Genomic DNA, 22640 nt, shown 5'->3' on the forward strand with positions numbered 1-22640 from the left:
GTGCTGCCAGGCTTGGCCCTGGATATGGGAATATTGAGGGGTTCTGGTCTGACAGAAGCCGGATCCCATAAATAGTGGAGCTGCAGGGGGAGCACCTGGAGACTCTGACTGAAGTCCCAGCTGCATGGGACCATCCTGAGCGGCTCTGGGCCACACCAGGACTGTGCCACTCCCCAGGGCCGCACACTCCGGCACTGTGCCCGGGCCGCCCCGGCCCCGCCGCGCCCCGGCAGCGTCACTGCCCGTCTCCATGGCAACGGGAGGCGGCGCCCCCCCGCTGGTCACCTGACCCGAGCCCGCGGGACACGTGACAGGGGCTCCATCGTCGCCATCTTGAAGCGGTGGCCGGAGGTGAGGATAAACGGGCTTTTTCTCCGTTATTCCCGGTAAAGAGCCGGGCGGGACGGCCCGGGGCTAGCGGGCGGCAGCGACGGCGGCGGGCGGGCGGCGGCGGGCGGCCGGGTGCCAGGCAGGGCGCCAGGCGCGGCGGTGGCAGGCCGGCCCGCCCGCTCCGGGGCGACGCGCCGCAGCCCATGTGCGGAGCCGCGGGCGGCAGCGGCTCCCGGCGGAGCCTTCCCGGGCCCGGGGCTGCCTCCATTCCCTGCCCTCCCCTTCCCTCCCCTTCCCTCCGCTCCTCACCGCCTTGCCGCCCCGGCGGGCCAGCTCCTCGCTCCTCTCGGGTGCAGCGGCGCCGCTGCCCCGCGCCCGGCGCGCTGCTGGAGCCGCGCCGGCGGCACCTGCGGCTCGGAGCGGGGCCCCGCGGGGCGGGGAGCGGGGCTCGGGCCGTCCCGCACGAGGGTGTCCGGCCGGGGCAGTTTCCGTGCCCTCGGGAGCCGCGATGCGATCACACCGCTCTCTCCGAGTCAGGCTGTGCAAAGCGTGGTTGGCTTTTCCTAGCCCTGGAGGCGTTTCGCCCTGCCTCGCCGCGCGGGTCGGGCGGGTGTTGGGCAGGCTGCAATGGGCAACTCGGAGGCGTTTTTCTCGGGTTTGCATCTTCCCCTCCGGGTCCTTTTGACCTGCCCAGACGCTATATTTTAATTCCTGTGTAGGTCGTTTGGACACGTGCTCTCGGGCACGTGTGACTCTTGGGGATGGTCCTGTGCAGGGACAGGAGCAGGATCCGATGGTCCTTGTGGCTTCCTTCCAACTTATTCTGTGATAATTTTTGTGCAGTTTTTACCATCCCTCTAAAAACCAAAGTCTGCAACAGAAAGCCTTAAACTCTAAACAAAGAACGACATAGCACGTGTGTACCATAGTTACGCATCTGATAACGGGCATCAGCCCCAAGCATCCCAAATCAATACACGTGAAGGTGCTCTCTGCATTTTTGACGTAGCAACAGTATATGGCAGTATATTTCTTTTATGAAGTTTGTCAAGGATTTTTCTTCCCAGTTTTTATGCTGCTTTCAGGTGTTTTCAGGTAGGGAAAATATTTGCCTATTTAGCATTACTTAAAAAGTTTTAAAAGTACCAAGTGTCATTTAAAGTAGCACCAATTTTTCTTAACTCATTTTCAAGTTGAAAATATTTCAAGTTGACATTAACCCTTAAATCTGCTTTCAGGGGAAAAAGCCAATTTGTTCGTTTTTCATAATGGTTTCTAAGCATGTTACAGACAGTATGAAACAAACAGCAAAGTGGGTTCTTTCTATATATAACTGAATTAGGGTGGATTTCAAATACTAGTTTTCAACTTGAAGTATTTAACATGAGGTGCAGATGATACTAAGAAATTAACATTGCTTATATTTATAGTTCTGATGATAACATGAATTGTAAATTGAATGGCAGATGAAGGTAATTTGACTAGTTCTACCCAGAATTTTTCTGTAGTGGGAAAGTGGCACCACAGAACCTGCTCAGGTGTGTCTGTGCATTATAAGGCTGTATAATAAATCCATAAGTAGAAATGAGTGGATTTCATGGGGTTTTAGGACCAGTTCTGGAAATTATTGGTTTGGCCTCTGTATCTTTCTTGCAAAAAACCAAAAGTTAAAAATCCACATGCATTAACTTCATGTAATTTTTCAAAGATGACTGATAAATATCCCTCATGTCTTTATGTTCTCAATTTTATACAAAGTATGTAAAGACTTTGTATAAAATATATGTATGTATATGTAGTGGCACTTGAATAGGTTATTTCTAGACATTTTTTCAGAAGTAAATTTAACTGTAAGACCTTTTGTCCAGCTCATTCACCCCCCACCCCACAGCTCTGCCCACATCACAAGGTATGTTTTCATGTAGATTTTTGTACATTGGCTTCTAATTTGACCTCCAACACTACCACATTATTGCCTGTGGTTTATGGTTTGATATTTTTAAAGGAGAGTAGCTGGAAATAGTAACTGCCTTTAGCTTTCCCTCAAAACAGAAGAGAATTGCTCTTTATAACTATAGTACCAAGTGATTTTTCCCTACAATTAAGAAATTGTAGAAACAGCTACAATTAGTAGGTTTTCTAGAAAATTACATGTATAATGAGAAATGTGATTTGACATTTGAGTGGTCTTTAAAGTAGTCATACCAAAATGACGAATGCAAGTAAATGCCAGAACTACTTTTTTCTCCTAACGTTTCAAGGAAAAAATTGCTTGTTTTTGTAAATTATATTGTTGCAAATTGTCATTTGCTTTAGGAGCATTGGTGTATCAAAGTATGTTAGGAATATATTTTCATATCATACCATGCTTTTAAACATCAATATGCCACTTACAGTCAATTGGTATTTTAATGTTTAGCATTCAAATGTGTAGTGCTTGTAAAGAAAAAGAGAATAGCTGGAACACTGTTCTTCAGCTTACACTTGAAAATATTTATCTTGCCCTTGTACAACTTGGAGGCAGCCTGTTGGAGGCTCTCTTGGAATTATTTTCTCCAGCTGTCTTGAATAGCATTCACAGTACCCACTAAATGTCCCCAACACCTTCGGCTATTTCTATAGCCGTTCTGAAAAATTTTATTGGATTAGTGGAATTAGGCTTCCATGTTTAGTAGAGAGAGAAATGTAAATAGTACTGGATTGTATTTTCATTATTGTGCATGTATAAATCCTTATTTTTTATAACCTTCCCTCTCGCATAGGTATTATGGAAGAAGGAAGCAGCATTGCAGTATTGATGCCAAATATTGGGGAGCAGGAGGCTGTGCTGATTTCTGAAACAGTCATTGGCCCAACACTGCAGAGCAGTGAAGATCAGAGAAAATGTAAAACTGATCCCTTGATCCACGTCATCCAGAAGCTGAGCAAAATAGTTGAAAGTGAGAAGTCACAAAGATGCCTTTTAATAGGGAAGAAACGTTCCCATGCTGATGCTTCTGCGCAGTCCTTGGACGCAGAGGATCTTTGTGAAATCCCAGCTAAAGCAATCGAGCTCTCAGTGATTGCTACTAAAAAGACTGAAGAGTTGCAAGCAGATTATTTTGTGACTGAATGTCTTCCACAAAGCAAAAAAAAGGTGACGTGCTACCAGTGTGGTCTCTGTAAGTTTCTATCACCTTCGCTCTTAGCTCTACAAGAACATGTAAAACAACATGGGCAGAAAAATGAAGTGATATTAATGTGCTCAGAATGTCATTTTGCCTCCAAAAGCCAAGAAGAACTTGAATCCCACTTCCAAAATCACCACGAGAATGGTGGTAAAAACAGCATCCAGACAAAAGTGCAGCAGTGTGTCAATGTCACAAGTTCATTTCTGCAAGGGCCAGTGGAAGGAAGTGTCAAATCAGGGACTGATCAGACAGGAAATCTGGAATGTAAGGATACAACTCAGTCTGCTCCTGTGCCTGAAGTGGGTAGGAGGAAATGGTACACCTACGAGCAGTATGGCATGTACAGGTGTTTAATTTGCAGGTACACCTGTGGTCAGCAGAGAATGTTGAAAACACACGCTTGGAAACATGCAGGGGAGGTTGATTGCTCCTACCCCATCTTTGAGGAAGAAAATGAAACCACCAGCTTGTCAGAGACAGTTGTAACTCACACGCCTCACAGTGTAGATACAGTTGTCCTTTCTTTGGAAAACAATGAACTTGATATCCATAGTGAGCCTTCTCTTCAGCTTCAGATTTGCAATTCTGAGCAACTGTCGTGTAAATCGCCCGTGGGAACAAATGTAAAAGAGGAAGAGGTATTAAGTGAGTCTGTGGTGCATTCTCCTACTACAGAGGTTGTAGAGGAGACTGTATCAGATACAGAACAAGACAATTTGATAACTGACAGCCTGCTGTCATCAGCACAGAAAATTATCAGTTGTAGTCCAAATAAAAAGGGTCATGTTAATGTCATAGTAGAGCGTTTGCCAGGTGCTGAAGAAAATGTCTTACAAAAGCCATTCTTAATGAACACTGACATTGAAATGGAGAAAAAATTGATCTCAGAGGAGTACTCTGTTACCTGCGAAGAACCTGATGAAGTTTATCATTCAGATGCAATTCAAGAAGTAATAATAGAATGGAATAACAACGAGAAGAAAGATAATGAATTAAGCGCTAATAAAAATGTAACAGCCGATGAAAATGTGCCTCCTGCACGACGGAGGACAAATTCAGAGTCTTTACGACTGCACTCCTTAGCAGCAGAAGCTCTTGTTACAATGCCAATCAGAGCTGCAGAGTTGACACGGTCCAGCCTCAGGGCTCTGACTGGAGAAGATGCTGTGGATGCAGGTGCAGGACAGGGAGGAGCTGATGGCCCACGCATGGCTCATTCTAAAGTGGTGTCCTCACTTAAGGATCCTTCAGAGGAATTCAGTGGCTTAAACCAAAGTGAGTGTGCAATAGTTGAGATAAAGAAAGAGAGACCGGAGTTGTCAGAAGCACCAATTAAAATGGGCATCAGTATGTCACTGCTCACTGTCATTGAAAAACTGAAGGAGAGGACAGACCAGAACGCTTCTGATGATGACATCCTGAAAGAATTACAAGACAATGCCCAATGCCAAAACGCCAGCGATGCAACCATCGCTGGGAGTAACCTGGTGGAGTTCATCCCCAGCGCCGAGCGGCCGTACCGCTGCCGGCTGTGCCACTACAGCAGCGGCAACAAGGGCTACATCAAGCAGCACCTGCGGGTGCACCGCCAGCGGCAGCCCTACCAGTGCCCCATCTGCGAGCACATCGCCGGCGACAGCAAGGACCTGGAGAGCCACATGATCAACCACTGCAAAGCACGCACGTACCAGTGCAAGCAGTGCGAGGAGTCCTTCCACTATAAGGTAGAGTTCTTCCCCATGCCTGTCTAGAGTAGCTAAAAAACCTGTTTTGCTACTTTTGTAGTAACTGGTGATCCCTCTTTCTAATTTAATTCAGTCTGACATCCTGGCTTCGTTGTAATTACAAGTAGGGATTATTACCAGCAGACCTTGCTGAATATACAGTTCATACTCTGGTTTACCCACTGAAATAAACTTGCTTCCTCACGTAAGTTTTTTTCTTGAAAATTATCTTATGGACGTAATAATACCATGTTGTTTTTCTGCCCACACGTAGCAACTGCAGGAAGAAATGGAAACATTGAAGAACTTAATACCTAAAACTTTAAAAGAATGCTCAAACATGCCTTCCTGTTGGGAGTGTGCAAATACAATAATGGCAGTTGGGGGCGACATGAGCCACATCAAAGCAGAAGTAATTTTCTTTTCTCCACTGTTGTGTTGCTCTGGATATTCTGTAGAACTTCTACTTGAAAGATTACATATCAGAGCAGAATAATACACTTCTGCCATTTTCCTAATTGCTATTTTAAGCATTAGTGAGTTCCTACGTACTCAACTCAGTACTCAGGAATACAGAAAAGACTGCATCAGTATCTAGCTGTAGAGCTGAATCTCTTGGAGGCAGTGATAGTAAAAATTTTGCCATTTTTATTGTCATTTAGTCCTGGTTTGAAAAAAATACACGGGTAGGGTAGCAAAAGGCTCTCTCTTCTTTCTCCTCCCCAAGCAAGTAGAAACAGGACTGGTGTATTCTTAAGTCAGTAAGCAATATGAAAATTGAGTTAATTTTCACACAAGCCGCTAATCTAATACTGCTTTTGGAGTATGATTTTGGAGGAAGTACTCTGGCCACTTGTCTGTGGGAATGAAGAAAGAACAAAATGTATTTTCTAAATAAACACAAATCATAGAATCCTCTCAGTCACTCTCATCAATCCTTTATGTTACTACTTCATGGTATTTACTTTATTTGTAGTAAAACTACCTAAGGGATAATCTGTATGTATGTTAATATACATTTCATATCAGTTGTCATTAAAGCTTGAGTAACAGTGTCCCAGGTGATTGCAATATTCCAAGTGATCACTGTATGCTTGCAGTGTATATTTAAACATTAGAAACTGTTTTTTCAGAGCCAGCTGCGAAATCATGAAAGAGAACAACACAGTCTTCCAGATATCTTCTCTACAGCTACAGCTAACAAACTAATAGTTTCCAACGAAGCAGATGACAGAGAAGGTACTGTTTATATTTACACCTGAAATGACAAAAAGTCACCCATAACATCACTTGTTTGCTGTATTTGTGTAACTGGTTTTAAGAACTCTCATGCTGAAATGCTTTCGTGCCTGTTCATAACCTTAAGTGTATGTTCTTTTCAGAGGGCAAAATTTACCATGGTCAATCTTGAGGTGGCATTTATTGTTAGGTAATATATTTTTAGCCCCAGTAATTAAACACTGCATTTCTTCTTGTGAAAAACAACTGATATGCAATATTATTCTGGATTTTTAAGAAGAAAATTTTTTTTTCCTTCCTTAGCAGCTACAGTATTTTCCAAATGAACTAAACAAAAAAAAGCCTGTTTTTTTAAGTCACCGTGGTAATGTAGTTTGCTGTCAGCATATGCATACAATGCCATCCCTTCTGAGTTTAGAAATTTCTGTTTAATTATGGTAATGTCCAAAATGAGTAATTTATTTTAGCCCTAGTGAGGCAAATGTAAGACATTCTGAATATGCAACCTGTATCTGTAATAGTTGCCAGGGTAACAGTAAGTATGCATTTTCACAGAGACAGAGAATGGTTTGGGCTGGAAGGGACTTAAAAGCTCATCTCTTTCCAAGCCCTGCCACTACACCAGGTTGCTTGGAGCCTCATGTTTGTTTAATTGAGTATCTGCTTCTAATTTAATAGTGTTTGTTTTCAAAACATGAACAGCAGCAAAAGAACAGAACAAAAACAAACCAAACAAACCCTCGATGCATTAAGCTAATCAAATAGGGGAAAAAATAACCAAATTCTGAAGTTTAGGAGAAAATGGCCTTAAAATCCCTTCTATGCACTGGAGAGCCACTATGTATTATTGCAGTGTGAATGCATCCTCTTCTCTGGTGAGTTACAGCTACTGAAAATATTTACAGCATTTTTATTTTGAAGGCAACACTGTAATTATTAGTATTTTGCAATTTTAGAGCTTTATGGATAAATACTAGTAATTAGATAGTCTCTGAACAACTGCGATCTGAAGTATTTCCATTTTGTGCACAAAGCTCTTTTCTGTCCTAACTGTGCTCTCTCATTTGTTTAGACAGCAAAATTTGCACTCTAATTACTATTAGAGTATTATTATTAGTTACTTAGGTTGCAGTGGAAATTTCTGGGTTCTACTCTCTCCTCTACAGCTGCTCAGTGAGTGCAAAAGTTGTTGAAATGGATGCAGTTCCTTGTGAGAAAAGGTACTGACCAGCAGGAGCCAGGGTGGATGAACTTGGTACGTCACAACAGAATGAGTTCCCAACTTTGCCTTCTGCTCTCTTAGCTCATGCTGCCTCCTTTTCTGGCTTTCAGTATACAAGTTAAAAGCTAATTACTTTATCAGCCTCGGGTAGAATGACCCTTCCTACCTCCTTTTTGCTCTCATCAGTGCAGAAGGCATTTAAATTCAGGAAATTGATCTGTAGTGCTCAGTACATCCCCACGACCTAAGCCTGAGAGAGCCATCCAAAACCCAGGGTGAGACAGGGAAATGGCCAGAGGGTCTGCTGGGAGTGGGAATGTTTCCTATTAAATAGTGGGGGTTTTCTTCAGAATCAATAGCATAAATGTTTTGATGGAAGTGATAGGAAATAAAACATTACTAGTTCAGCAGGTTACAATTATCTACAAGCACAGCTTGGACTATTACTTCTGACAGTGTTTTGTTTGCTGTAAATCATGTTTTTAAAGATGTTGTGACACAGGCATAACTACCTTGCAATGCCTGAAACATGTCAGGTTTGGGGAAATACTGTACTTTTTGAGCTAAAGTCCTGGTAATGTGACTGGTAATGTGAAAATCAAGAGTCCTATTTGCTTCTAAAATCAGTATGTTTCATGAGATTGTTGCACAGTTTATATCCTGATCTTGTAATTTAACTTCCATGAAAGGGAAGCCACTGTTCAAGAAATCTGCCTGCTTTCAATTAATTTAGAGATGTTTTTATAAATATTTTTTTCTCATTATCTTATACAAGTGTTACAGCCATGCACTTTAATTGATTGTTTACCCCACATGAAATTTAGTAATGTGGCTTGAATGAAAACAGTTCTCCTTTTAAACTTTTATTAACTCATACTGTGGAATGCTCAAATTATTTCAGAACCAATTTATAATCAAATTGCAGCACCACTGCAGTACAGCAATCTCTTGTCAAACAGATGTCATCCCTATAAAGCGACACAAAACAAAGAAGTTTATGGCATAGCATCTGTTTATGTGAAAGATGCCTGAGCTGGAACAGTTTCATTTCTTGTTTATGAAATAGTTAGTCCTAAAAGTCTCTTTATTCATCATGGTTTTACAATAAATTAAAAGGAGCATTATGAGACTGGATATGACCGGATTGTAAATGCCTAATAATGAAGGAATAGGGTAATAAGCAGCATTACAGGAGCACCTGTTACTGCTGCTGCAACAAAGATCTGTCATTTCCATATTCACTTGTAGGAGACCTGATATTCTCCATCCAGAAAACAAAACAGGCCCCAAACCCACAAGAAATAAGCCAGTGGATGGGATGAGGGACACTAGTGCTATTTTGTAACAGCAAGAGATTATGTGATGTATTATAATTTATATGCATTTTGTGGAAGGAATAAATATAAAGTAGTGATTGGTATAAATAATTGCTCTGAAGTGTGTGCTGCTGGGTGTGAGCCTCTTAGAACTATGCTGGAGCTAATATGTTTGCATAATGCTTTAAAAATCTCATTAGATACTGTTGGTTTTAAACTGCCTGCCCACTGAAATACCAAATTCATAACAGAAAATACATTTGGAAGTAGTTTATTCTAAAGCTGCAGAATTTAAGATGGAAAACCCCTTCAAGCAGAGCACAGCCCCTGCTCTCCCATGGATCTGCAGCCCAGTGAGTGTCCTTGATACAGTTGAGGTCTCCTACATGAATGTGCTTTCATAAAAGAATAATGTAGAAATATAAATTCCAAAGTCCTCAAGTAAATAATGAGGATTGCTTTGGTAATTTACATTAAAGGAAAAACAAAACTAATATATTTTACTCTATGACCATATTGTAGGAAAAATTCCAATATATTTTGCTTTAAGGTTGACTTGCAAAGAGTGGATGTTGTATATTACTTCCATATTACTTCTTATAAGAATGCTAAAGAGTGAGCACTGTGTCATGTTTTAAAATGAAATATAGGAAATATATTTTCAGTTATCTTGATACACACAGAAATACTCCAATTTTATTTCAGACTGTCTTTGCATTCAGACTGCAATTTTATATAATATACTATATTACTTTATCTGATACACTATATATTCTTCACAGTAACCCTCTGGGGGTTATCAGCCTTACCTAATTACTTTGCATCTTGAACCAAAAGTACTAAATTTTAGAGTGAAAGTTTAATTAATTGTAATTTTCCCTTACTCTTTAAGTTAGCTTTGTGACTGTATCCATCAGAATAATATATCTAGAACCCTTTCTGGCATAATTCAGTGCCTGCCTGTGGGAAAAGAAATGTCTCCTTAAAAAAGTTTTACTATAATAACTCTTAATTGTTTTGATAATGAGAAAATTCAGTCTAAGGAAAAAAAATGCATGAGGTGCAGCATGATAGGCTGGAATGGGAAAATTACCTGCATAAAAAATGCCATCCCTCTTCCCAAGTGTTAGTATCTTAACCCAAATCAGTTCTGTTATTCAGTGAGGGAGCAGGAACAAGGCTGTTAAAGTGTGCACACATCTCAAAGTATTCCAACTGTGCACTCATGGGCACACTTTTCCTATGTTTAAGGAGTCATTAGTCTTTGTCTCTGCAACCAGTAATTTTTCAAGAGTTGTTTTCATTCTGGAAGGAAAAAAAATACTTTTGTTACAATTGCTTTTTAGGAATTTGGACAAGTTCCAATTTATTTATTAAGACATCTGGTCAATATCTCTTTTTTTTATTCTCTCATATCTTTCAGAAATTGTGAGTGTATGTTGGATGATAAAGAGGATTTAGAGGCTGCAGGAGGTCTTTTGTTTTTCTTTTCTCTGTTTGCCAGTTTGAAACTCATACATTCTCAATCTCCATCTTTTCCTTTGATTTGATGCATTCTGCAAAGCAGTGAAACTGCTGGGTTCAGCAGTTCCACATTTTATCATCTTTTGCTGTAACACAGGATTTTACCCAACTGCAGGGAGAAGGGAAGTGTCCACATAGAGAGAAAGAATGTGTTTTCCTAAAATTTTAATAATTCCAGTAAATGTCAGGGCAGATGCAGAACAGCATGGTAAAATAAACCATACTTTTATTATCTCTGTGTTTATTGCCTGTTTAATACTTTAAAAGTATTAATATTTATTGACGTTCAAAACTATTACTTTAAAATGTTAATTTGTGTTTCTTAATTCAGTTGTGATGAAATTATAATCCGAGAATTCCTTACGATGCTGAGCACAGCTCTCTAAAATAATGGATTTTGTTTCAATAGGAAACAAGTCTTCAGTTCAGAAGCTGTTCAGGTGTGATGTCTGTGACTACACAAGCACAACCTACGTTGGTGTCCGGAATCACCGGCGGATTCATAACTCTGATAAGCCATACAGGTGAGTGCCAGCCACTGCTGGCTGGTGCAGGGCCTGCCTTACCTCTGACAGGGTTGCTGAACTGCTCATACAGTTGGGAAAGGTGGTGGTAAAGAACTGCAATTACATTATTTTACTGCTAATTTGAAGGAACCACACTTGCTGGTTGAGTCAAACTATGTAATTAAGATTTGCCAATTTTTCCAGAGTGCATCTTTTGCTGTGGCAGTCTACTAGTTGTTTTAAGTTTGAAGCATTCACATGTGGAGAGGAAAATAATTATAATATTGCACTTTGGCCAACAGTAATAATATATTTCTCAAGAGTCCTTGCACACCTAAGTTCATTTTGGATTTGCTTTGTTGCAAAGTGTTCTCCATTGTCATATTATTGCTTCACACATCATGCTACAGAGTGTGGCAAAATTCTGCCCTTGTCTTGTCACCAGCTGCCTCATTTTTTTCAAACAATAGTAACATCCTCACTTAGGATCATATTTTGTAAGTTTTCTACAAGGGTACCATATGGATTTAGAGAGAAACTTGGGTATCTAAAATCACTTGTAACACTACAGCTGAGGTCCCCAGCAAAAAAAAATAAATCCTGCATTTTCCTATTGGTTGCTGCATAAATTCCTGCAAATTCAATCTCTGCTAATTCAGTGTGGATCTCTGTCCCTCTCTAGTGGCTAGAAAATAGATCTGAGTCAATAGACTTTCTCAGCAATACATCTCTATCTTTAATGTAAATTCTGGAAACTCAACACCTTGAAATGCTGAGCTAAGCCAGGGACTTTCTCTTTTGGATAAACAGACCCAGAAGATGTGTTGTATTTTGATTTGTGCGTTATAATGACACCCCATAACATCGGCAAAAATTCACAAGATGTGTACTCAGAGAGCAAGTGCGGAATACAAATAGATTGTTTTTCTCCTCAGAACCTTCACTATTACCATTATTTATTACTTAGTGGGGTTGGAGCAGCAGATACTGTAGAGTGTCTTGTACGTGGTAGTTTTCAAATTGGTGTGAGCAGCCTGTTTTGATTTAGGAACCCTTGGAAATTTTCCACTGGCGATACAGACTGCTGCATACTAAATACAAACCTACCCATCTGCCTTGCTTCTCTTACTATTTTTTCATAAACCCCTTAGACAAATCTGAAAACCTGGCAGGATACTTAAGCCACAATCTGAAAACCATAATGATCCAGTATTTATGGTATTTCTCCTGAAACGTGAATTCCTCAAGCCTTCCATAGTATCAAACAGCAACCTACTATATTGCTGCCATTCTGAGAGCTGTAAACGTTTTATTATTTGTTTGACAACATGTGCTGGAAACTAAGGTGTACAGCCTTAAATGATATGTTTTGGTAGATTTGATACGTTTTGGATTTTAATATTGCACAATTAAATCCTTTCAAAAATATAGTGAGTATTCTCAGGCTAAGTATCCTGCAGTCTCAAACTGTTTCACGCTATAGATCAGACTTTATAACTGGACATTTTATCATTTCAAAAAAGAAACATCTGAAGTTTTAACAAATACATATAAGAATTTTAGCTGAGCTTTATGGTTTCTGTTTTAATATGGTAGATACAGGAGGGTTGTGTGGTAGTATATTGATATTTCTTAATAACATATATTGGTTTTATACAAAGACACTGTGACAGAAGTAAAAACAGAAAAGAAAAATTTAAATGGCGTGATGTGACACACTTAGGGCACTTAAACCTGAATATGTTCATCTTGTCACTGACTTCTTTTTCAGCAATAAAGCCCTGAAACTTGGATGTTTTATTACTAGTTTGGCTTTTACAATGTCATGAGAACATTGCTGTTGCATTAAGTACAGCACACATTCTTGAAGAGCAAAGCTCTTGTCTAAATACACTCCATCCCCTGCAGCTCTTAGGGTCACATTGTGCCTTTGGTAGGGCTGCACCCAGTCACCTGCATCCGCACTTCCCTTGTACTCAGTGATGCTTACCCACATCAGCAGAGATGTACGAGAGAGATTTCAGGAAGAAACATAATCTGTATGCCTAGTGATGCTTGCTGAAAGGTGGAGGCTTTTTTGGGCTGCAGATGATTCTCACTGCCCAACAAGTGCAGGTCAGTCATTGCTTGGACTTGTGTAAATATTGTTAGTCCTCAGCTGTAGTCTTTCTAGGTGCCTTTGCATTCTCGTAGATTTGGGTTTGCAACAGTGTCAGCAGTGAATTGTCAGATTAGTTCACTTGTTGTTGTCTCTTCAGATGTCGCGTGTGTGACTTCGCCACCACAAATATGAATAGCTTGAAGTGCCACATGAGGCGGCACCCCCAGGAGCATCAGGCAGTGCAGCTCTTGGAACAGTACAAGTATGTAACGGGGCTCATGTGGCAAAAAGCTCTGACAGCGGGGATTTTGTTATGTTAAAGCAGTGTTCAGATTCTATTACCTTCCCTCCTAGAGTCATTCTTTGTTCCACATGGTTGTTTGGGGTTGTTTGGGTTTTTTCGAGAGACGTTTGCCATGGCATTCCCAGGTGATGCTTCTGCTGGCTGATTAAACATGTCTATGACTTCCCTCTGGGAGAGTATTCAGCTTTTGCTTTCCAGAATGTGGTGGTTGCACACAAACTGCCTAGAGCAAGTAGTTTCTGGGCCATGTTCATTACCTAAGCATGCCTGGAATTATTCGGGAAATTGTATGTGCCAAAACCATGCTGTGGCACTTCTAACATTTAACATTATAGATGGGTAAATTCCAGTATGCAGGAATGTTCCCTGGCTTTGTTTAATATCCTAGTCTAGGCACAGTCTTTGGATGTACATGTCAGTTGGAATCCAGGTGGGCATTGCCTAGTTAAGAATTAGTATGAATAGTCATTAAGTGATGAGTGTCCCTTATAGTCTGTCCATAGATATGAGTGGTGTGTATATATGTGAGACAGTTGGCATAAATGTGTAATTGTCTACTACTAATGTGCAACAAAAAAATGAAGCTGGGAAAGGAAAGAAAATTGTGAATATTCTGAATATTTCGTAGTGGAAGATTTCAAAGGCAATATGAAGAATCCAGATAAAGCACACTCACATAAAGATTTCTTCTCAAGAAAAGCTGCTTCCACAACTTAAACGTGCTTCCACTGCATTCTTCCCCAAAATGTTCCTAGAAATATTAAGTTCTATTTGCTCAGCTGTCATACTTCCCACACTATTGCTGAGTGCTCTTCATATTACCAGAGATTACTGAAAACCTCCACACTTTGGTCCCTGATCCCCAAGGAATTAATCTATCCAAAGCTGCAAGATAATTGTTTCCTCAGTGTGTCAATTTAGAATACACCTGAACAGTAAAGTTTAATTCAGCACAAGTCAACCAGTAGGGCAGGTCATGCTATGGAATTGAAAGCCTTACGCTACTAAACTCCATGGTAAATAATTTTGTTTCTCTGAGAAAGTGTTGCATATACTGTAACTACACTGTAAGTATATGATCACTAACTGTAGTGCAGCATGCTAAAAGCCATTGGAGTTTCTGTCTGATTTGAACTGTATGCTAAAATAGCAGTATTTGGCTCACAAGATACTGTTCTCAGCAAAGTAAATTTTATTAGTAAATCACCTGAGTAAATTAATGAGCTTCAAAAAATGAGAGTATTTAAAAGGGGATAAAAATGGACACTGGCCTGTGGCTTCATTGACTGTGTTCCCAAACCACTGACCAAGCAGTGTTAGCGACACAGAAAAATCATATGTATGGTAAGACTAGCGGGCACATTAAATGGAATTAAGATTATTTGTTGATCTTTGTGTTTTACAAAAACAAATTATTTTGGCCTAATTTTATCTATAAATTAACTATAAGGTCTGCCTTTTATGTAATGATATATTTTGTTACAGCCTTATTAGAGCTATTATTCCCAATCTGAGAATGTGCCCACCTATCTTTGAAAGCATCAATTTTCTTTGTAAGGGTCCAAATTAGAAGGAAAAGGGACAAATAGGATCCTACATTCCAAATCAAGCAGTAGAGAAAAGTGAGCTAGAAGGACATGCCTTTTGTTCCCCAGCAGGACAGAATTCTCTTGCTACATAAGCGAGGTAATGTACCGTGCTTTCACTTCACTTGGGAGATTTTTGCTGTTCTCCATAGTCTTCTGTTGAGCAGAAACAGTTTCCTGTATGTGATTATTTGCAGGGCATTTAAGGACTATACCCTACTGTCATTAAGAAAAGTCGTAAAACCTTACTGAATTTAGTGTACAATGTGGTTTCACGTAGGCCTTCCTGGGTTTCCAGGTTGTATTTCTGAAAAGGGCTTAAAAACTTACAAAATCATACTTGTATTGTGGTCATTTTAACAGATTCATCATAGTAACACACTGGGATCCTATTGCTTGAGCAGAGATGCATTCCTAGTTACAATTTATTAGAACAAGGTCACCTTTGATTGATTCTGATCTTTTCCATGGGATTTGGGGAACTGAATCCTTCCAAAGCAGCAGGTAGCTGAGCAAAGTAGCTTTTTTTGTCCAAAAGACAGATCCTGCTCTGAAGTGATGTGATGCAGTATCACTCATCCTCTTCATGCTGAGGTGACTAATTTATCATCTTAGAAAACACAGAGAAAAGCCTCCTCTGATGTATATCTGTGCATGAAAAGGGTTATACAGGACTTGATCAGTCTTGGGGTTTTTTTTGTCCATAAATACACACTACTCTCTCTGTAAATAGGATTTAGTCTTCAAGATTTTGTTCTTTACTGCATAAGATGGTGTTTTACAGGGAAATAGAAAATTTAGTGTTGTGGTACCGGAGCTGATGGAAAACTCTATGGGGAAAATGATGACTTGTCTGCATCTTGATCTGTGAATATATTCAGAACGTGACCTGTCCTCAGCAACCTGCTGTAGCTGATCCTGCTTGAGGGGCTGGATTGGACTAGGCAACCTCACGAGGCCCCTTCCAACTTCAACAGCTCTGTGATCCTTAATAAACTACTACCTTCTACAGCAGGAAAGACTTTATTAGTTCAATTGACATAATTAGTGCTAATTACACAGCTCCTGCTTGGTTCAGAGCAATGGCAGAGAGCTCACTACCTCCCTGCCAGATGTTTCTGCACTTGTCAGAAATACTGCATTTTTGAAGAGCTTAAACAGTTTCAACAGGCCAAACAGATAAGATTTTAATTCAGTTGTTTAAGAAATAAAAAAAATTAGGCTTAAAAATTCTCAGACCCTAAAAATAGTCTTAAGTTTCAGGATGAAACCTTGCAAAGTAACATGACTGAGTTACGGAACTGAAAAGGGGGACCAAGAAGGTTCACATGGATCTCTCTGCTTACTCATCCTTTTGGAAAAACTAAATCATTACTCAACTAATAAAATTTAACTTCTAAATGTTTCTTTTTCCTTCTCCATTTTTTCCCCCAGATGTTCTCTCTGTGGATATGTATGTAGCCATCCTCCATCCTTGAAGTCCCACATGTGGAAACATGCAAGTGACCAAAATTATAACTATGAACAAGTGAACAAGGCTATTAATGATGCAATTTCACAAAGCAGTAGGTATGTCTGATTTACTGTCAAGCCCTGTTATCTTTCAAAAGACCAACCCTGATCTAAAATAAAGTTCCTATTAAAAAGTAACAGCTGTATATTTTAATACTTGTTTTTGTTTTTATTATTATTTCAGATTTCAAGGACAGCTCACTGACAAAACCTTACTGGAAGGCACAGATGAAAGTACAGTACCTATACTAGGAAGTTCAGACAACTTGGTGTCTTTTACAGAGTCAGTTAACCAGACTACAAATGAAATTTCAGGTTCTGATGAAAATGAAAAACCTAACTTGATGAATACCTCATGCAGTTTAGAAAAGAACTCCACTCTACCCCATCTTGGCACAGAATACTGTGTTCTTCTCTTCTGCTGCTGCATTTGTGGTTTTGAGTCCACCAACAAAGAAAATCTGCTGGATCATATGAAAGAACATGAGGGTGAAATCATAAACATCATTCTAAACAAGGACCATAGCACGGCTCAGAATACAAACTAGGTGAAGCAGTAAGTTAAGAGAGGATTTCCTACAGTGAATATTTTCTTTCTTTGCTAATTTTTGCCTGAGAAACTTGTTAAAGAGAAGAATTGCAAGCAAAACTTGATTCCCTATCCTGAGTTCGTTTCAGTAGGAGTACAGTGTTTTAACCAGGGCCCGATGAATCATTTAAGAGATAAATACAAGGTGTGGAGAATAGAACGATCCATTTTAACCTGTTACTTCTTTATATGGTGCCAAGAACGTAGGATTGTTGGTTTTTTTCTTTTCCTGTCAGGTACTAGTCAGTAATAATGCATCAGCACAGTACTTTAAAACCCAAAGGTGTGAAAGCTTTGAATCACTTGAAAAGCTTTTATCTTCCTCCCTCTTTGTTGTTTTCCAAGTAATTCAGCAAAGAACTTTTTTACCCTCTTTTTTGAAAGATGATCTGGCAACTGATCAGATAAAAATGTTACAATATGATCTTGTAAACCTCCCTGCCTGGATTCTGGAAGGTGGGGAGAGGGGAGGTGGGCCAGGGCATGTGTGTGTTGCATGCACACACAGGAGTTCCGTTTTTCCCAGCCTATTTTTAGGTCCTTACAAACTCCCAAGTCATTTTTCAACAAAGACTGCCATCCTTTCCATCGATTTAGAGCAGCAGGAGGTGAAGGGCCTAGAAGCATTTTGTTAATAAGTGTTTGTTTGATTGGATCCTAACTACAAAACTGCTGTCTTTTCAACTCATAGTGTGTAACAGATTATTTTTTGTAACAATAACCTTGTTGTTTCTTCATGCTTTTCTTGACACATTCAGCTGAATTATTTTAAAAGAGAAAAGCTTATAATGTCACTTCCTTTTTTTGGTGATTATTTTGCTGTATGGATGAGCAGTGTTTTTAATGACAACAAGATATTAACAATAATTGCCACAAAGTGATGCAGATTAAATCTATGTAGATTCCAAAAGATGTAGGTGAGCACAAATTGAGATTTTGAGAAACGCCTACGTGCTTTGGCAATCTTTGAAATGCCACTGGCTGGCCAAATTTCCCACTTGTCTGCCAGAGCTGTAACTGTAGAAATAATGAGCTGAAAGATAATTTTCGTGTAGAAAATCATATTTAAAAAAAGACATGGCAAACAATGTCCTAAGCCAAAGCTGTATCCAGTCACTTATTGAATAAATTTTACTAGTGCCTATAGTAGAGATTGATAAAGGGAATTAAAGATTATTTTGTTGTCTAAGGAACACATAGAAATCTCACCCTTATAAAACCTTTAGCTTCTAAAATTATAGTGTGGGGCTTTTTTTGGTTTGTTGTTGTTTTTACAGTTACAGCAGTTGGTAGTAGTAGATACTCATCTGTGTATCAGTGTGGAATATTATTATACTGGCTAATTAACTGACAACTTTGTTAAGGTTATAAGGTTGGCTACTTAATTTTTTGAAAGTTTCATCAAGGGAAGTAGTAGCACTTCCAAAGAAGCCCTTTACCAGCCAGATTTAAACTTTCTAGTTCAGGCATGTATTCCTGCTTTTAGTGAATGGCAGACGCACAGCAGCTTGCCTAGCGCTGAAATGGGGATGCAGTGACCTGGTTTTTAGTAGCTCAGTACTTATAAAGTTCCTTACTCTTAGGAAAACAGTGGTTTCTGTTCCTTTATTTACACCTTTCTGCCAGCAGAAATCAGCTGCAGCTGTAAATGTGAGAGGCTGGCACATGGAGTGTCTGTATTGTGCTAGCACTGCCTGGAAGTGGCAACCAGGAAAAGAAAACAGTAACAGAAGTCACAGCTTCATTGAAGCAGCACAAAACGTAGAGGCCAGGGTAAAAGCACTAAGACTTGAAGTACATTTGATATTTGTTTTCAAGAGATTCCTCAGTTTGACGACTTCTTTTTGGGTTACATAGATATTATTTTGTTTATAAATTAGATAGCAGAAAGTACACATTTGACTTGAAGAATTGGTCAGGATGTAAGGTCAAAGCATTTTTGTGTTGAATTTTTGAGATACTTTAAATACATATGTGAAGTTAATTATACATTATTTTCAGTTAATAGTTATTTTTCATATTCCTACAGATGGATTTTACATTTGAAAAACACATTATTTATTTACATGATCCCAAATTCAAGTGGAGATAATGAACTTTTAATGGGATATTCATGCTGTCTTACTGACACTGCTATTTTACCTTCAGCATAGAATTAATGTGAAAATACTGCATTATCTGGAATATATCTCAACTTCCTCATTCAGAAATCCCACTTGTTGGAAAAATTAAAGGACAGTGAGATCCCTAGTAATGCTAAACTACCAGTCAGTATTCACAGAAACAATATTTACCACACTGTTATTCTTGTGTAATTATGTAAAAGTTGCTCAGCTAGTGAAAGATAAAAAATGAAAAACTTTTATTCATAAGCTAAGAAGGAGATGGCAGTGAACCAAGACTTAAAAAGCCAGTAACCTTGAATGGAAACGAACAGCTCTGGTGTATGTGGAAGCCACACTTGCAGCACTCTGTGCAGTGCACCAGGAATCAGTGTCATGGGATTACTAAGCAGGATGTGTCTATTCACAGTTGTTCTTTGCCATCCTGTTGCTTTGTTCTTTTTGACCATGTGTTTCTGTAAAACAGTAGAAAGCTACTTGTCTCTAAAGACCATTATCAATCCTAACAAATGCCAACAAAGAATTCTTTCCCATATGCACAGAGATTTACTTTTTTTAGCTGTCTCCATGCTGCTTGCAATTAGTTACCCACTCACAATTCCCATGGACTTTGTCAGAAGTTCTGCATGTGAAATAATTACAGACATACAGTTTTTCTGAAAGCAAATTGTTTCTCAGGTTATCTGCTTTCAAAAGTGTATGGTTGGCTTGGTTGCATGTTCTGTAAGGGGTTTTAAGCACATTTCAAAGTCACTAACACTGCAAATTTCCCTTTTCTTTAAGCTTTTAAACTATTTTGTCTCTTCAGTCACAGCACTATCGGTGATCAGCTATTCACGTGCTGTTTGTTTAAATTAGATTTTATTCTGTGATACAAACTGTAACTTGCAGCTTTTTTTGCAATGCCTATACTTCCACTAAAGAGCAAACTTCATTCATACTTGGCTGTACTGAAAAATAGGTGCATATTTCATCTTCCTGATTAATGCTTGGCCTGGAAAAATAGAGTGGGATTCGGTCAGAGTTATTGTATTTTCCTCTTTCATAAGCACTTATTTAATCATTTGAAGAAATGTACAGTTGGTGCTCAAAGTAACATTTGTTAAGATATATTTAATAGAAATTTACATTTGCATTTGATATTCATGGACATGGGTACATGTATTTTTTTAAGAAAGGTATTGTAACACTATGGCACTGCTTTTATAGCCAAAGTATAAAAAAATTTAGAAAACTGACATGTAAAGACTGCAGTTAATTCTGATACTGTATCTTATGAAATAGGATGAGTTTTGTTTTATAAAGTTATCCAGCACATTAAGCTGCATGCCTTAAGCTCTCTCTAGGATTGTGTTCCTGATAGGCAACTCTTTGGAACTATGAAGCAAAGTCTGTAGTACTACTTTAACTACCTTGTGGAATACTGTACAATGGTAGAATAATTTATTTTGCTTTACAGGAGTTTGTCACGTATTGACTTTAATATTGTATTTTGGTAATAAACTTTTTTTGTTAAACGCCTTAGTCACTTTTATTTGGCCTCTATGAAATATGAATATGGAAAATCCAAACACTGAACCAGTGTTTAGAGAGAGGGAAATCAAAAAGTATTTGAAATACTTTACTGCCATTTCTTATTCTTGTATGAAATTATTAGTATTAGTTGTTATTATTAGTTTTAATACTGCTAATACAAGTTTTATCAAAGTAAAGAAGAAACATGAAACTATTAAGTCAAAATATTTCTAAGCCTGCAGGCAGTTAGGGTGGCACCATGCTGGAGGAAAGAACTGCAAATTCATAATGAAACTAGTGGGAATTTTTTCCCTTATTTAAATAAGAGTGAAAGCCTTAAACAGCTTTTTTTCAGGTGATTGACTTTTGCTTTTCCATCACATAAGCTAAAATATATCTTGAAACCTATTTTCAAATATACAGCATATTTCTTGGCTTTGGTGGAGCTTTTCTTCCCATCTTTCTCAGGAAAAAAATAGTTGGTGTTGCTGGGGAGAAAAGAGATAGTATGGCCAGAATACCCACTGCTGGTATCAGCCTGGTTTACAGTTACATAAACAAGCAATCTTTCGCCATTTTCTTGTTATTATTAGGGCCCCGGGCCAACTATGTTGAAATAAAAGCTGGAACTAAAACGGGTTCAGATGCAACACTACAGAATGCTGTGTCATGCAGCTTTTTCACATTTCCTCTAATGCAAAACCTGGGAAAAAAGCTCTCTCTAGTAGGATGTGACATTCAGGTATGATCCTGTTCACTGGGCTAAACACCTCCCTCACTTCAGCTGAATAAAGCACAAGACCCTCATCAGAAGTTTCTGCCCCCCCATAAATACCCTGGTTGTGTGTGATCACAACTAGGACTGGACCCGGGCTGGCTGGGTCCTGTGATGACTGTAACACCCCTGGGAACTGGGAGAAAAGGAGCAAGAGCCGCGCCACACAGCAGTGGGATTTAATCACTCTGTCCTAGATCTTTGGCAAGTGTGTAGGGTTGGAATTGCTGCAGAAAGCTGATGCACCCCACTGTGCTTTTGTTTTGCATCCCTCCTGGGCATGTTTGGAAAAGAGCTGTCACACTGAGCCACTCAGGAAGGGAGACACCATTAGAACTGATCTGACCTAAGATTAGCTGGGTAACGAAATTCACAATGGGTAAAACTAAGATTCTTTTGCCCAAAAGCAAAAACCTCAGGACCCAGACAAACTTTGAAAGTTGAGAAAAGACAGAAGCCAGAAATTTGGCATTTGCCACACACCACACGGCTGCTCAACGGCAACTCAAAATACTGCAGGTTTAGACTTAAAACTTACTGGGGCAGAACTTGAGTCCTCCTGCTGTTCTAGTTCATGGTGGCTCTTTCTACAGTACTGAATGTGGCAATCCAAGAGAAAATGCAAATAAATTGAATCTCAAGTTTCTTCCAACCATTTCCTGTGCGCAGTGGTTTGTAGATGTTTGGCATTTGCTGGGATTATGGATAGCTGGGTACTAACACGAAGACTTCCCTACTCGATCTAGTTGGAACAGAATGAGCAAACAGAATATTGTTAAATATCCTTGTGTTATTTTGGCAAGTAAAAAGCCAGCATTGCAACAGTATTGTAACAATACAGTAATGATACAATAATCAGTATTACTGATTGCAAGCCACAGTCTGGTGAATTTTAATTTACAATTTTCAGATATTAATATCAATCTGGAAGCTCTTTAGTTTTTCTGTATTCTCATAACTTGAAACATTAAATTTCTATCAACGGACATTTTGCCTAAATAATAAATTGCTTCAGTGAGAATATGTTAAATAATAACTCCATTTTTTTTCCTAGTGCTGTACTTAAACATTTATTGCAACAGGAAATGACCTATTAAAATATAC

At 39.2% G+C, this 22640-nt stretch overlaps 1 protein-coding gene across 2 annotated transcripts; it reads left to right on the forward strand.

Annotated features, from left to right (window-relative positions):
- The first annotated feature begins 279 nt into the window (after window positions 1-279).
- ZNF507 (zinc finger protein 507) lies at window positions 280-20763 on the forward strand. 2 transcript variants are annotated; one of them, XM_032121970.1, is made up of 7 exons: window positions 280-351; window positions 3093-5224; window positions 6358-6463; window positions 10935-11049; window positions 13290-13394; window positions 16457-16591; window positions 16719-20763. In XM_032121970.1, exons 2-7 carry the CDS (start codon window positions 3098-3100, stop codon window positions 17080-17082), a joined length of 2952 nt encoding a protein of 983 aa, XP_031977861.1. In that variant the 5' UTR covers window positions 280-351; window positions 3093-3097; the 3' UTR covers window positions 17083-20763. The 2 variants fall into 2 exon arrangements, with proteins under 2 accessions (XP_031977861.1, XP_031977862.1); XM_032121971.1 differs by lacking the exon at window positions 13290-13394.
- Window positions 20764-22640: the final 1877 nt, after the last annotated feature.

This window comes from Corvus moneduloides, chromosome 12 (assembly GCF_009650955.1).
Source record: "Corvus moneduloides isolate bCorMon1 chromosome 12, bCorMon1.pri, whole genome shotgun sequence".
Taxonomy (NCBI): domain Eukaryota; kingdom Metazoa; phylum Chordata; class Aves; order Passeriformes; family Corvidae; genus Corvus; species Corvus moneduloides.

Bases quoted from the DNA above. Each gene is read 5' to 3' on its own strand.
- ZNF507 (XM_032121970.1), top strand. From the start codon at position 3,098: ATGGAAGAAGGAAGCAGCATTGCAGTATTGATGCCAAATATTGGGGAG. The intron at 6,464-10,934 runs GTACTGTTTATA...TTGTTTCAATAG, and splicing joins CGAAGCAGATGACAGAGAAG to GAAACAAGTCTTCAGTTCAG. The intron at 16,592-16,718 runs GTATGTCTGATT...TTATTATTTCAG, and splicing joins GCAATTTCACAAAGCAGTAG to ATTTCAAGGACAGCTCACTG.